The following is a 14,618-nucleotide window of genomic DNA, read 5'->3' as shown; positions in this document are numbered from 1 at the left end:
GCCTGTGAATACTGTTGCCTCTGATACCATATAACCCAGCATACGCTGAAAAGGTCATTTATTATTTTCCCCAAGATCTGAACCTATTAGGGGAAGAAAAAAACGCGCCGCAAAACTTGATGCTGGCACTTTCATGGTATTCCTTTCAACAGCTTCCTACAATCAAACAAACAAGCAGTCATCCAGGAATTCGTCAGTTGGAATTTGCGGTTCTGCATTTATAATGTTCGCAAGAAGATGAGTCGAAGTTTTTCGTGTCTTGTTAAATAACTAAACCTTAAACTCTTTGATAATGGTGGAATTTGGTAATCCACAGTTTTTGGGGACGGCTTGCCCTCCGCCACCCCTTCCATGAATTGCGCAGACAGCCCCTCTCCCCACCTCTCCTCCCGTCTGCCAACCGCTTTTTCCCTCTGATCTTTGCGAGCGCAGTTCGTCTCCGCCATCTTGCACTTGTGAAAGGTAAATAGTGGAAAATTGTGTTAACGTAATTTCAAGGGTTTGTCCGAAGACTTGTATCAGTGGGTTGATGTTACCTGATCTGAGGCATAAGCTAAATTTCTTTACTTTTTCAGGTTTTTTTGCATGTGGAAGCCATATTGTTGAATGAGGAGATGTTGTGTTTGAAGACCTCCGGAGGAATGGACGCATAAGGTAAGCTTTTTAACTACCTTAAATATTTAACTGAGAGCTACCAGACTAGGTAATAAGACAGGACATGAACGTGACATTTGTGCCTATCAGAGATATTCTGCGTTATCAGGGATAAATAAACCAACAAACCTTAAGCACAGTATTTGTTGAGATGTCCCCATTAGAGATGAGTCTGTTTAACTCAAGCTGATTAGGTAACTTTTAAGTTACCTAATAAAGCTGTAATATTTGACTTTTAAAATCAGAATCGTCACTTGTTTCTCTGTTTGGATCTGCTACAGGCCGTATTTTGTACGGATTCTTTGTTCTTAGATAATTTATAAAGGGAAGCACAAGAGGTTCTTGTTTGGATGATGTTGGTGTATTTGATTTGCAGACTGCAGACTGCAGACTACATTTAAAGCTAACTGGCACTCCTGTTAGTCTGAAATCAGTCAGGTTAGCCTGAATAGTTCTCACATTAGCCTGTTTACAGTGTTTACAGTTTGCTTTCAAAAATGGAAAGGGGAATGCAACATAACATAGTTGTATTATGCAGCTATCAATGTTATGCCTGAGGGGGTGGGGGGGGGGGGGGAACCACGGGATAGGGTGGGGACTTTGATCGAAACAAAAATTTGGAATCAAACTTCCTAACCCTTGGGATAAGATTTCAATTCAAAGTTCCTCAGCTTGGGAAAAGGTTTTGAGTTCGAAGTTACCTACCAGACCGAGAATTTCAAGCCATCTGAAGTAAAGAATATGTGCTTGCATTTGACAAGACTTTTTCATTGATCATGCTGCTCCAGTGAAAGGCAGTGGGGAGGCTCTGCTCTCTTTATATATGAAATTTATATACTTATGAAGCTGCGAAAACAAGCTTCAATTTGACTTTGTTTTCTCTAATAATTTGCACTCAGCTGATGAATTCGCAAACCCCAAAATATTACCACTCACTATTCTAGGGTCAACATGTACAGTTATTCTAGTTTTTCATAGAATCTAAAAATTTCAATTATGAATGTTAAAGTTTATCTTGGTTCTTTCTTCAAGTCATTATTGGCCCTCTAGCTGTAGTTTCAACAAAGTGCAGTATTCTTCAATGAATTTAAAAAGATTTATCTTACCTTTCGTTCCTCCAGTTTATTGCAACTGGAAAGCGTGGAAAACATGCTCGAACTCCTGGGAATTCTAGGTACTTTCAAGACGGTGGAACACTCGTATCCAAGCTCCCCGCATTAAAAACCCTGGTCGCTTTTCGTTGTTTTAACGTTGTTCAAACTTCCCGACCCTGGGGCCAGCATTTTTTGGCATTGTTCAAACTTCCCGATCCCGGGGCCAACATTTATGTTCAAAGTTTGCTAAAATTCCCCACGTGGGGTGCGCACAGACGTTCAAAGTGCCCACCTTGTCCCTTGGTCCCCCCTCTTGCATAACACTGATAGCTGCATTTGTTAAAAATTCTGCAGTCTGCAGTCTGCAAATGTCATACACCATGATCATGTGTACCAAAGGCACCCACAGTAGAGTGTCAACCAGTGTATTATATTTGTAGACCCCAGTTGCAGACTACACTTAGGCCTAAATAGCACTCAGTTTAGCCTGAATAGTGCTCAGGTTAGCTTGTTTACAGTTACACTGTAGCTTTCGGTAACAGAAATGGAAGTACAAAATTGGGTTAAAAATCTCCAGTCTGCAGTCTGCTGTCTACAGTCTGCAATCTGCAGATGTCATTTGCTGAGTGTCAAAGGATATCAGTGATCAACGTTCGATCAAAATTACCCTACAAGGGTTGGTACAGCTACATGCAGACTACTCTAAACTGTGGAAGAATTCAAAATGGCAGGAGCCAAAAGCTTCTTCTTGTTTTCAGTAACTTCACCCTTGTACGTGTTATCTCCCTCCTTAGGTTTTAGGACTTTGTTTGTCTAAACATCCAAACGCCATTTTCTCCTGAAGCAATACAACACAAGCTTGGCTTACATGTAGTTGTAGAACCAGCTAGGAAAGCAGACTTTTAGTGAAGAAGTGGTAAGTTCTCCAATCATTAAGCACCTTGATTAAGTTTACTATGATACAAATAAACTTTAGTAGATGTTTTAATTTTAGCAATAGGAATAAGCTTAACCCCAATTCTGTATAGATTTATTTTAAGTCAGTGCTGTGGTCCAAGAAAAATTACTAGGAGCCTAAAGGTGCCCAGCACCTCAGCTTATATGAAAAAAGTAAGTTCTTCCAGTCACCCAAAGGCAGAGGCTCGTCACCTGTGGCACCCGGCCGCTTCTAGAGCACAGCCCTGGAAATACACTTTGATGGCATGAAAAATATCAGCTAAAACTTTCCAAATGCACAGCTACTCAAACTGCAGGCAGAAGATCCAGTACAAAACTAAAAATATCTCAACAACAAACACGTTGTGCTTGTGTCCTCGTCACTGCTTCAGGGGGTGTCTGGAAAACCCGAATTGCGAATAGCGAATAGTCATGAATAGCAAATAGCAAATAGTCCCGAATAGTGCGAATAGTCTCGAATAGTACGAATAGTGGCGAACAGTTGCGAAAAGTGGCGAATAGTGACAAATAGTCGTCAATAGTCACCGCGTTAGATCTAATATCCTGCGTTAATTAATTATCCAAATAAGCAACAGAATTTCTGTGAATTTATTACCTTTTCTTCTCCGGACTCAGGCTAGGGCTGTCCATCACCGACATTAAGAAACAGAAAACACAAGGATAACCTGATATAGACGTAATTATGCTTTTGCAGTGGTTGAAACAGAAGAAATCACGTTTAGAAACACCTTTTGTCCTGTTAAGCGTCTGTGCTTTTTAGTGGGAAAATCCCATCCTACGTTGCTGCAAGGTTTACTGCGAGATACTGGGTACCCTATTTGCTACGATTTGCCACTATTTGCCACTGTTCGTCACTATTCGAGATTGTTCGCCACTATTCGCACTATTCGAGACTATTCGCACTATTCGTACTATTCGCTATTCGTTATTCGGGACTATTCGCTGTTCGCTATTCGTGACTATTCGCTATTCGCTATTCGCTATTCGTATTTTCCAGACACCCCTGCTTCTGGCGACAACTGTGTGACAACTTGATGATTCTGGTGACACTGCTGTCAGTTAGAGCTTAATAATGACTTTGTGTCAAAGAATCAATTTTTTCCAATTAATTTTTTTTTATATTTTTTTCATAAGGTCTGAACGTGGTCTATCTGAAAATTAAGAGAAATCCTGTTCTTTAAAATTGCCAATTTAACCCTTTGATACCAGACTTTCGCCAGAAATACCGTTTTTAACCATTTAGTCAGGTTTTTTGGCTGCCATGGCGCTAAATAAGCCTAATAAGTTTTGCTAAGAAAGCTTTTTTTCTTACCAAAAGGAGAGTTTTTTCGAGGATTAGGTACAAAATTGAGCAATATTTCAATTCGGGGCATGCGCATAAGCCAAAATTTGGACTTTTTTTGTCCATTAACCGTTCTCAATTTTGTTTGTTGCCCCTTTCCTTTCTTTTTTTCTCGGCCCTTTTACTCTGGCTACCTTTTACGTTGCATGTTCTTTCTGGCTGCCGTGAAAAGCTGGATGTTAACTACGGGCGAAGCCTAGAAATGGACCTTGATCAATCATAGGCGTAGTGGGCCATCTTACCACCGTTTTTGCACCAAAACTGATAAGTTAAACGTTGTGAAGGTGAATTAATCAACATGACACGAGCGTGGGACAAAGAAAAATTCTGAGTCCCCGACAGGAATCGAACCCATGACCTCCTGAACACTGGGCGGGCGCTCTATCCACTGAGCTACAAGAACTCATGGAGAGCAAGGTCATTTAACTGAGTTCATATATGACAGGTGTCCTGCATACTGCTAGGATCGACGCTATCGAATTCATCGTGAGTAGTGATAAGTTAATAAAGATGGTGAATTTAAAAAAAAAAAAAAAAAAAAAATTCACCATCTTTATTAACTTATAAAGGTAAACGTTGTTTTTCGATTTGTGACGTCAGAATGTCGTCGATATCTCAACCTGACCATTGTTCGGAAAGGCCTAGCCTAGTCTACTATCTGCTTATCAAGAATATCTGATGACATTTAAATTGATGATGTCACAAGTGATACAAAGAGCACGACCGTTAATTGCTGCGGAGCGAGCGTAGCGAGCGAGCAGCAACATAATCAGGATTTAAGAAGAATGTATAGAAGGGGGTACGAATTCTCAAATTCATCACTTTTTACCAGAATTCATTGCATTTAACCAGAGTGCACTGCGCCACTTTTTACCAGAGTGCCGCGTTGCGCCACGAACAACACGAGGACGTCTACGGCTTGACCGAGCCGTCGCCCTTTTCGCGCGGATTCCAGTGAGAAAGATTAGTGGTTATGTTTTGCTTTGATTTGCCTGTAAAACGATGTGAAGGAGATTGTGCCCGGCTTTCACAACTCTTGCTTTTGTTCTTAATGCAGTATGTGAAAGTTTGTAAATCTGGACGATTAATTGTGACATCTTAATTTTAAACTTAGTATGTCATTTCTTAGCAGTCTCACCTCCTTGGCCGAATTCTTAAATGAAGAGAAACCGTCGTTACTAAAGCTTGTAGAATATTAAAACAAACGAAACCCGTAGAACACGCTGCTGTCCTATATGCTGCAATCTATTCCTTTTCATCCAAACATGAATTTAAGCTAAAGCTTTATCATCTTCGCACATCGCGATGGACGCGTCCTCGACACATTTGGCAACATACATGAGACATTTAATGCGTATCAGTACAGAATCACTGTGTAAAATATGTCACTCCCAACAGAATGTACCGCAGCCTTATTATCTTTTAGTTACCCTAGTTACGCATATATGCGTAATTGGGGCTCAATAGGTTAACAAATAGATTCCATGTTGCTGTGCATCTGTTTAGTAGTAGATCGCAGATGAGGTCAAAGTGCGGTAAAAAATATACGGTGTATGGGACGATAGTTGAGTGAATCACTGATATTCTTACCACATTTTGATGTCTTCTGTGATCTTTTACTGAACAAGCACATGGCAACATGGAATCAGTTTTAACCAGTGGAGAAGCCAAGAAGTGTTTTAAGAGTCCCTGTCCATAGAAATGGAAAATAACTCGGCAAGGGTCGAAAATTCGATTTCGCTCATATTTTCATGGTAGATAGGCTAGGGCATGACAAAAACTACTGGATAGTTTTTTTGGCAAAATATCCTTTTATTTCAAAGAAATAGGCAAATAACCAAATTCCGTTAAAATCGTCATTTGACGCACCATTTTATTAAGCAAGTTTGAGAGCCTCGCATGCAAAACCACGTCATTCTTCCGTCTTTAAAACACTCAAATATTTTTGTGCAATGTTTTAATGTGTACTGGGTTGATTTTTGGGAATGTTGCGTTGTCTTTTTGGGTGCAAAATAATTTAATTTCGAAGACATGTATTTCATTCACTTAAAAGTACTTCGTGAATATAATTAATTTTCACCATGTGCGAAACCTTCAAATGGATCAAGCTTCTGGTGGTTGAATCGCAGAAGGATGGTATACAGATTCCTGTAAAAATTTCTTTGGGCAAATGATTGTGAGCGACGCGAGAGCTTTTCAAAGTACGCTAAAAATGGAAAATATTTGACCATTCCCTCGTCAAATTTCAATTTACGGGTTAGACGTGTATTTTAGCATGCGCCTCATGACTTGACCTATGTTAAGTTGAAATAGACACAGAGCTGATAATTTCGAAATCTTCTAACCTCATTTGCTGTAAAAGGCAGGTCCAAAGCCGATTTGACGTGTTTCTAGTCAATCTCTCACCATACGTCGCAGATAAAGAAGAAGTTTGCTTTTGTTTACATAACGTCCGATGTACATCGCCAGCTGTCAAATTATTTAATGGTCGAACACCATGAATCTGTATCCCTCTTTCGACACATAAGATCACCACTGCATCTAAGTCAAAAACGGCTAAGTCATTTTTAGGAGTTCGGGGGAGGAGCGCGGGCTCTTTTCCCGAACAGCGGCTGGTAATCGAGCCTAGGGGTTATGAGACAATACTAAAACAAACATTGAGTTCCCAGGGTAATAATATTATAATTGTTAAATGGGAATTGGCTGAACCAGTTAGCTATGTTTTTTTAGGTCCAAACTTGTGTGCTTCAATTTAACTTGATATATTGGGCAGATGAATCAGTTTGACCTTTAAAACTAATGTTGTTTTTTGTTTGATCAAGGGGTCTGTGACACTGGGAAGATAGAGGAGAGGGATTGGGACTTACATGAAGACCCCTAGCAATTTCTGGAGACTCAAATTAAGCGAATGTTTCCACGTCTTTTTCGTGTTCGTCAAACTTTCACAAGTGTTTCTGTAATTTGATAGAAACACGGAGAAAGTGTTTTATATTTCGTTGCGAAAATGTTGCGAGAGTAAGAGAGGAAAATTATTCGTTTGTTTCGGTTGATCAAAATGTAAATTTTCTTTGCTCGTGCCTTCATTGTTCTATAGGGCCTTGGTCACTTGTGGTCACGTGACAAAGCAAAGGCGATTGCCCTTGGAGAATGTTATAAACGTTTTGAAATAATTTAAGAACTATGGCTCCTACTGTGAACACAAAAAATAATAATCGTCCAACGAGGATATTTTGGTAACCTTGCCTAGCTGCTGTCAAATAATTATAAATTTAATCCGGTGGAATTATTCATACCTTCATCTCAATGCTGATTTACCGCCCTGACTGAGTTGACTTGTAGTCAGTTCGAGAAATTACTAATCAACCACGGACAGTTCCTCTTTGTTTGTTTATTTTTATGATTTTTTTTTTTAATTCTATCTCAATTTTGAAAGGGTACAAACAGTAAACAAGCGCGTCCATTGAAAAAAAGAAATAAATAAAAATATAAAAAGGAAAGAAAAAGGAAAAAATAACGATCCGAGCTGTATTTGAACCTGTGACCGTCTTGAATTTCGGATTGAAAAGCGACAGTGATCTCCACTACACCACGCAGTAAACATCTGATTGTTTATTATATCTCTACTGTGTGTCTGACGGGCTCGGGAACGATTTCTATTCACGCCGGAACGGCTTCAAATTCTGACGCACCTGGAGAGCAAAACGACTCAATTTGAAATCATTGTTAAGTGACTCTTAAGTCGTTAGCAGGTTTTAATACACATTTTTGGAAGTAAAAGAAAGTTTTAAACTTTTACTAGACAAAAAAATTAAGAACACTTGGCGATAAATCACGAAACATTTTGGCAACAAAAACAGCTTTAAATTTTAGCGGGCCGTACAGGAGAATACGGCCCGCTAAATTGACCAATCACAGCGCGCGTACTAACTGAGAGATATAATAAAATATAAGAACGCTGTTTTTAAGGCCTATGGAATTGTGCCTTCGAAAGAAAATTTCTCAAGTTTTCAAAAACCTATATTGAAACGGATTGCGATATGGGTTTTTGAAAAACTGTTAGACATGAACAGTTTTTAAACTTAATCTCATTTGTTTGTCACCTTGAATTATAACGCCCAGGAATTTGTTTGTAATGAAGCTATGGTTTTGTCAGTTAGATCTATAGCGTTTAGATCTATAGTGTTTCATAGCGAGTAATTGGCTAAACTAAAAAATATAGACCAAACTCAACTGTGACACAGTCCCTTTTATGTGTCATCTTCTGTTTGTTCGTAATGAAACGACAAATTATTCGTAAAATAGTGATAGGCAATATTGCTGTAACTGAATTCTGAGAAATTGTTTTTATTTATTCCAGTTAGGACGCTTTTTCAGTCACGAAGAGCAGCTGAGGCCTGGGTAGACTGTTAATAACCTCAAGATGAATTGATCATACACCATGGTGATGCCTGAGAGTGACTAGCCGATAGGTTTTATATGTCTACCGAATAGTGTATTACCGGTGACAGGTTAGATATCTCTTACTTCTAAGAAATAGTTTTTGGAATCGGACTGTGTGGCAAACAGTATTTTTGTGGAGTCATGACACTATAGTCGAATTACCTACCAAAAGAAGGAAACTTGAAAACCGTAAGGGCAAAAACCCGGCTGGCTATCTCAAAGAAAAAAAAATAGGCTTTCATTTTAGCCTGGTGAAAACTCGCTGGATAAAATTAGTGTCGAATATTTTTTTTCCTGCGGTGTAAGTTTCAATGGCTCCTTGTGAAAGAAAAAAAGAAAATTTCAATTTTCTTTACTTCACTATTCCCAATCGAGTAGGGACAAAAATTGCTCCTGTGCCGATGAATTTATCTGGTTTGTTAGCCGCGGCAATGAAAAGGATGACGCATTTTCTCACCAAAAGTTAATGTTTACGATCTGGAATATCCGCGAAGTTCATAGTCATTCAAATTGTTTATTCTAAAAACAATGCAAATGGTAATTTTATCGAATGTCATTCTGTGATCATTATAATTTACATGTTACTGTTGTTGTTTACGTACAGCGCGGCTAGCTGAAAACCCTTCAATCTTTCGTACTTACTTTTTGCAGCAAATCGCGAATAGAAGTTTCTAAGTTTATTTAGACTTAGTGGCAGTTATATGTTGAAAGAATTTTTAAATCTTCTTCAAGTCTATTAATTATTCGTAAACTTTGTAGTTGTCGAAGGAAAACAGCAGCGGTATGTAATTGTTTTATTTTTCTCAAAGGTTTAGTAATATAACTCTGTCGCGGGTCATTAGTTCATAATCTAGTTCCACATATTGTGATTATCGCGGTAACTCAAGAAAGTTGTAGCTATTAGAGGAAAATAACACAGGGTTCGTAAATGAAGGTTTTATTATGATCATGACACCTTCAGAATATGGCGGAGGTAAGAAGACGAAGAGTTAGGGACTTAGCATGTACGTGTACACTGTTGTTTATTGAACGCGAAAGATTTGTACTGTAATATTAATCTTTATTGGTTTTTGTCTGCTGTAGTATTACAAAATAAATTGATCATGTTACAAACTTGTGTCAGTTTACGGAAAACCATGCTTACAAGGCTCTTTTGCAGATGCCGTACAAATGACGAGTACCAGACAAAAAAATTTTCAATCTTGGAAGGAAGGCAAAAATTGATGTGGAACACCGCCATCTCCCCGCCACCACCACTAACTAGCATTTCTTTTATACTTATGGCAAGAGTTTGGTGCACCCATCCTTGTGGTACAGTAGCCTCTAATACGCATGTGTACTAGGTGAGTGTCCCAGTTACAAGAAACCTAATTTACTGTACGTCGTGACTGTAGGTAACTGATAACTTCGTGTCGCTTTAAAACGAAGTTCTAACTTCGGGTTTCCCGACACGGAGGTATCAGTTACTTGTAAGTCGTGACTGTAGGTAACTATAACTTCGTGTCGGGTAACCCGAAAAAACTTCGGATTCCCCAACACGAAGTTATCGGCTACTTACAGTCACGACTTACAAGTAACTGATGTCTCCGTGTCGGGAAACCCGAAGTTTGAACTTCGGCTCAAACCGACACGAAATTATCAGTTACTTACAGTCACGACGTACAGTACATTAGGTTTCTTGTAACTGGGACACTCCCCTAGTACGCATGCGTATTAGAGGCTACTGTACCACAAGGATGGGTGCACCAAACTCTTGCTATAAGTATAAAAAAAATGCTAGTTAGTGGTGGTGGCGGGGAGGTGGCGGTGTTCCACATCAATTTTTGCCTTCCATCCAAGGTTGACAATTTTTCTTTGGCCACTTCTTAAAACTTGTCATTTTCAAGGCATCTGAAATAAGAGGTCGCAAGTGAACTTTACATATACAAACCTTTCCCGCCAAAAGACTTAGAAAAAAATTTTATTATAAAATATGATACCAAACGCGCATGCGTGCATGCAAAGTTGTACCACAAGGACGAGAGCTCAAAACTCTCGCTATAAATATAAAAGAAATGCTAATTATTGGTGGCTGTTTTCCTCATCAATTTTTGCTTTCCTTCCAAGGTTGAGAATTTTCCTGTCTGGTACTCATTTTTTTCAGGGCATTTGCAAGATTGTCTTTTGTCTTTCGCCTTTCCCCAAAGCAAGGCATCTGAAATAAGAGGTCGCAAGTGAACTTTACATATACAAACGTTTCCCGCCAAAAGACTTAAAAAAAAAATTTATTATAAAATATGATACCAAACGCGCATGCGTGCATGCAAAGTTGTACCACAAGGACGAGAGCTCAAAACTCTCGCTATAAATATAAAAGAAATGCTAAAAATTGGTGGCTGGCGGGGAGGTGGCTGTTTTCCTCATCAATTTTTGCTTTCCTTCCAAGGTTGAGAATTTTCCTGTCTGGTACTCATTTTTTTCAGGGCATTTGCAAGATTGTCTTTTGTCTTTCGCCTTTCCCCACATTGGTCATTTCAAAGGCATCTGAAATAAAAGAGAATGTGACTTAAAACATACAAATATTGCCCACCAATTAAGATACTTAGAATTCAATATTATTCCAAAAGAACATGCTCGTAACAACTTAGTTAGAAGCTACTTAGACTTATACCATACCTTCGATGACTTAAACTTAAACCATATCTCCGAATTTTACATGCACTTGTACTTAATGTACCAAAACCGGCACAATCAAAACCAACTATAGCGAGACACGTTTTTTCACTTGAACTTCCATACTCTCATTGCGCGATTTCTCAGAAAGAGTATTTTCTTTCACATGTAAATCTGCATGTAGCTGTCCCTGTACCGGCACGATTCAAATAGCGGAAGTAGCGGAATTTGCTTTCATCTTCACGTTTGAAAAAGAACTGTTGACGTCTAATCAAGTTAACGGCCAAATGTGCAACAAAAGGTTTCAACCGTTTAAAATCTGTCTAGTTCGGTACCTAAAATTCCTTACACACTCGAAAAGTTGGGTTTGTTGAATGCCTTGATATGAACGAGATAAGATTACGTATAGCAAATATATAAACAATACGACTTATCCGAGTTTGCCCATCGCGTTCAGAGGATTCATTCGATAGCGTGCATGATGTCCTTGAAAGCCATCTTCTCAAACTTTGAAGCTGCTCGCTGTTGAAGCCTAAGGGAAACAAAAAGTAATAAAAAGAAGTTAATCTTATCCGACTGTCACTGTTAACTTTCCGTATAAATTAAAATATAAGGCAAGAATAAACGCAAATAAGATGCAAATTGTGCCGTTCTTCCGTTCTGCGATAAACACATCACGCTTTTTTTTCACAAGGCCATAAGCTAGTGATTATTAAAATTAGATTTTATTATCTCAGAACGCTGCGATAACTGTAAACATGACAAATTTCTAATTTGCTTGTTCAACGTTTTAATACTTCAAAGCTGAGGATCATAAATTTTACGTTTGTATCTTTAGTGAGATAAAATTTCCCCCCAAAACAAAACAAAAATAATTAAGCACGAAAGTATTACATTGTGTGTGCTGTTTAGGTACGTCACGCTGACCATTAGTGCGCGCCACTCGTATGCTTATGTAGTCAAGTTTTCCGCGCAAAATTGTATCAAGTCGAGATGGCGCTGTGGTTTGGTGCGCGCCTCTCGCTCCGGGACTAGGCAGGGTCGCGAGTTCGAGTCCCAGTCCTGGTGTACAGAAGTACTTTTTTTCCTTTTTAAGACCAGAAATTAATTGACCAAACCTTCCTCGTGTACCAATTTTTAGAACATCCATTTTAAAGTGCAAAATCCGATCTCTTACATTGAAGGCAAAAGAGCAAAGAATTTACCGTAAAATGTAATTTGCGTTCAACCATTAAAATACCGATACTTTTTACACGGATGGAAAAGGACGCCAATATGACTTCTCCTGGCCAAACGAGCTTGCTTCATGGTTCCAAAACTTTTATAGCTCGATGCATTCGATATTCTTATACTAAATACGCAGCAAAGTTCAGCCAATGTCGCAATGTTGGTCTAATGACCGGTTTCGTTATTCTCAGTAGTGAAATTTCTCTGCCGTTTTGCAACTTGAATTATGTAGCGGTAAAGTTAAATAAAAAATCTCAAAACAGCTTTCAAGGTTGGTTCGCACTTCCCACAAAATCAATAAAATGGCGGTTCCGCCGCCAAAAATCACTCGCGCGCGAATCCCGCCAGCCACACATGTTACATATGGTTCTGAGGTTGTAAAACAGAACATTGTACTCCGGTCCACACAGTAGCACTGATATGTTATTTTGAAAATTCTCAAACTAAATTGCAATTTCAACCAACACTGACCAAATCGGATCCCGATCGCTGTTACAACCAAACCAAACGCCGTTGAAGTACAATGAACGTAGTACCACATGTACGCATATTGGACCTATTCGTAACCATTTAAGATATCTAAGGGGGCTCACCTGTATCGTAGCGAAACCAATTATTATCACGTTTAACATCTTTGTTAAGTTGAACAACTTTGGTTTTTAAAGCTGTAGAGGGTAAGAACATTATTTGAACAGTGTTTCCTTTTCATTTAGCGGGTTGGTACTAACGCTAGCTCAATTCAATCAATTTGTATCATGCTGATGCAGACAGTCTAACTTCAAAACCAGACAAGTTTCTATTTTGAACTGTTTTGATGTGAAAACCTCGCTATGTTAAGGACACAGAAACACAGGGGCCAGAGAAAAAATATACTTGGAGAACCCAACTCCTTTGCAGGTCAGTTCGCACACCCATCTCTCTGAATTTCCCTCTAACAAAATTTCTCGCCAACAAAAATATCATTCTAACGGCACAAGGTTTGTAACAAGACAGTTTACAGCATCTTCGGATAACGCAAAGACGCCAACCAACCAAACAATTTTCTTACAACCAAGTTCAAGTACTTTAAAGTATTATTTCCTTTTAGATGTGCATGCAGTTTCGATCATAAAACCTACAGGTAACAACCCGTTTCTGGCATAGGATTAGACTTATAAGGGAGAGACGCCTGGGTTTGCCAGCCAGCACAACTTTGGCTGAGTGACCCATCTTTCGAGGAGCAGGTCTCTTGCTACCCTGATGTGACATCATATCTCGAAATCTGACTCAAACCTGCATTGATAATAATAATTATTAGTCTGAAATCTCTCTTAATTATTTACCGAGATTTTTTTCCATTAAAACAGCAAGCATGTGACTGTTTTCGTCCCATTAACTCATTCTGGCTACGGACTTTTGTCACAGATTTTAAATCCGGTAAACTTGGGTTAGTTTAACGTGCTGATTGAGGTAACATTCAGCATATATAGCTGATCAAATAATCAAATCCACAGTAAATGTTAGCAACATAACTTACTTGAGTTTGTCTCTCGTGTTAACGAAAAATGTGAGAGGAACTTTTTCAACAGTGTAAATGATGCTTTGGGAAATCACCTTCTTGAACATTTGAAACCAGCCACCGTTGATACCTGAAAGAACAAGATAAGAACCTTTATTTAAGTGTCAAAAACAAAAATGTTTTACCTTTATTCCACTTCCCTATCAAATTTCGTACTTCCAGTCGTCTTATAATAAAAGACGAAGAATAAACACAAATAAGATGCAAATTGTTTAACGTAAACACATCTACTATAATTGTTTGTGTTACACTACAGCAATTTAACTGACTACAATAAACTGATTTCAACTAAACAGTTCTGAAGTGCGAACTAATAATCAATGCCACGATGACTTTTCTATGACCGTCACTAATAAAATTTGCCTTAAATTCAGTACACAATTAAATATATAATTGTCTTTGCCATGATTTACATACATGTACTTCAAAGCTGGGTTCATAAATTTATCGTCCCAAGATAGACTTGCGCAAAAAGAAAAATATAAAACATTTGAAATATACAGTATGATGTGTGCTGTGATCGAATAGCTGTATTTTTTTGTTATCTGACTCAATGATTGGCTGTCAGGTATACAATGCATTTTGATTGAATACTGTAGCCAATCGTTTTGCAGATACCCCAAATGATTTTTTGTTTTTTTGTAATGCCTTTTACAAGCATGGTAAAATTTCTTGCAGAGTTGCATCCAAAACA

At 38.5% G+C, this 14,618-nt stretch overlaps 1 protein-coding gene and 1 long non-coding RNA gene across 9 annotated transcripts in view; one reads left to right on the top strand and one right to left on the bottom strand.

The window, feature by feature from the left end:
- Window positions 1-380: 380 nt before the first annotated feature.
- LOC149107499 (uncharacterized) lies at window positions 381-9,600 on the top strand. Of its 2 annotated transcripts, XR_016209517.1 has the most exons (5): window positions 381-462; window positions 576-654; window positions 1,031-1,092; window positions 2,543-2,664; window positions 8,405-9,600. It is a non-coding gene; the product is annotated as an uncharacterized LOC149107499 (long non-coding RNA). The 2 variants fall into 2 exon arrangements; XR_016209516.1 differs by lacking the exon at window positions 1,031-1,092.
- LOC110067323 (uncharacterized) overlaps window positions 9,527-14,618 on the bottom strand; it is a 156,022-nt gene continuing 150,930 nt past the window's right edge. For 3 of the 7 annotated variants that reach the window (XR_016209507.1, XR_016209506.1, XR_016209508.1), the window contains 3 exons: window positions 13,883-13,994; window positions 12,960-13,031; window positions 11,575-11,671 (listed from right to left, as the gene is read on the bottom strand). Coding sequence is in view for 4 of the 7 variants with exons in the window: in XM_089297012.1 (XP_089153138.1) it covers window positions 11,602-11,671; window positions 13,883-13,994 (182 nt within the window). In the remaining 3 variants the exon portion in view is untranslated. Of the gene's footprint in view, window positions 11,012-11,570; window positions 11,672-12,959; window positions 13,032-13,882; window positions 13,995-14,618 lie in introns of those variants that run through there. The other 4 variants (XM_089297012.1, XM_089297011.1, XM_089297010.1 and 1 more) reach the window with 3 other exon arrangements.

This window comes from Orbicella faveolata, unplaced genomic scaffold (genome assembly GCF_042242905.1).
Source record: "Orbicella faveolata isolate gen_17 unplaced genomic scaffold, um_ofav_v1 contig_27, whole genome shotgun sequence".
NCBI classification, from domain to species: Eukaryota; Metazoa; Cnidaria; class Anthozoa; order Scleractinia; family Merulinidae; genus Orbicella; species Orbicella faveolata.
This window is presented reverse-complemented; position numbering and strand designations above follow the sequence as displayed.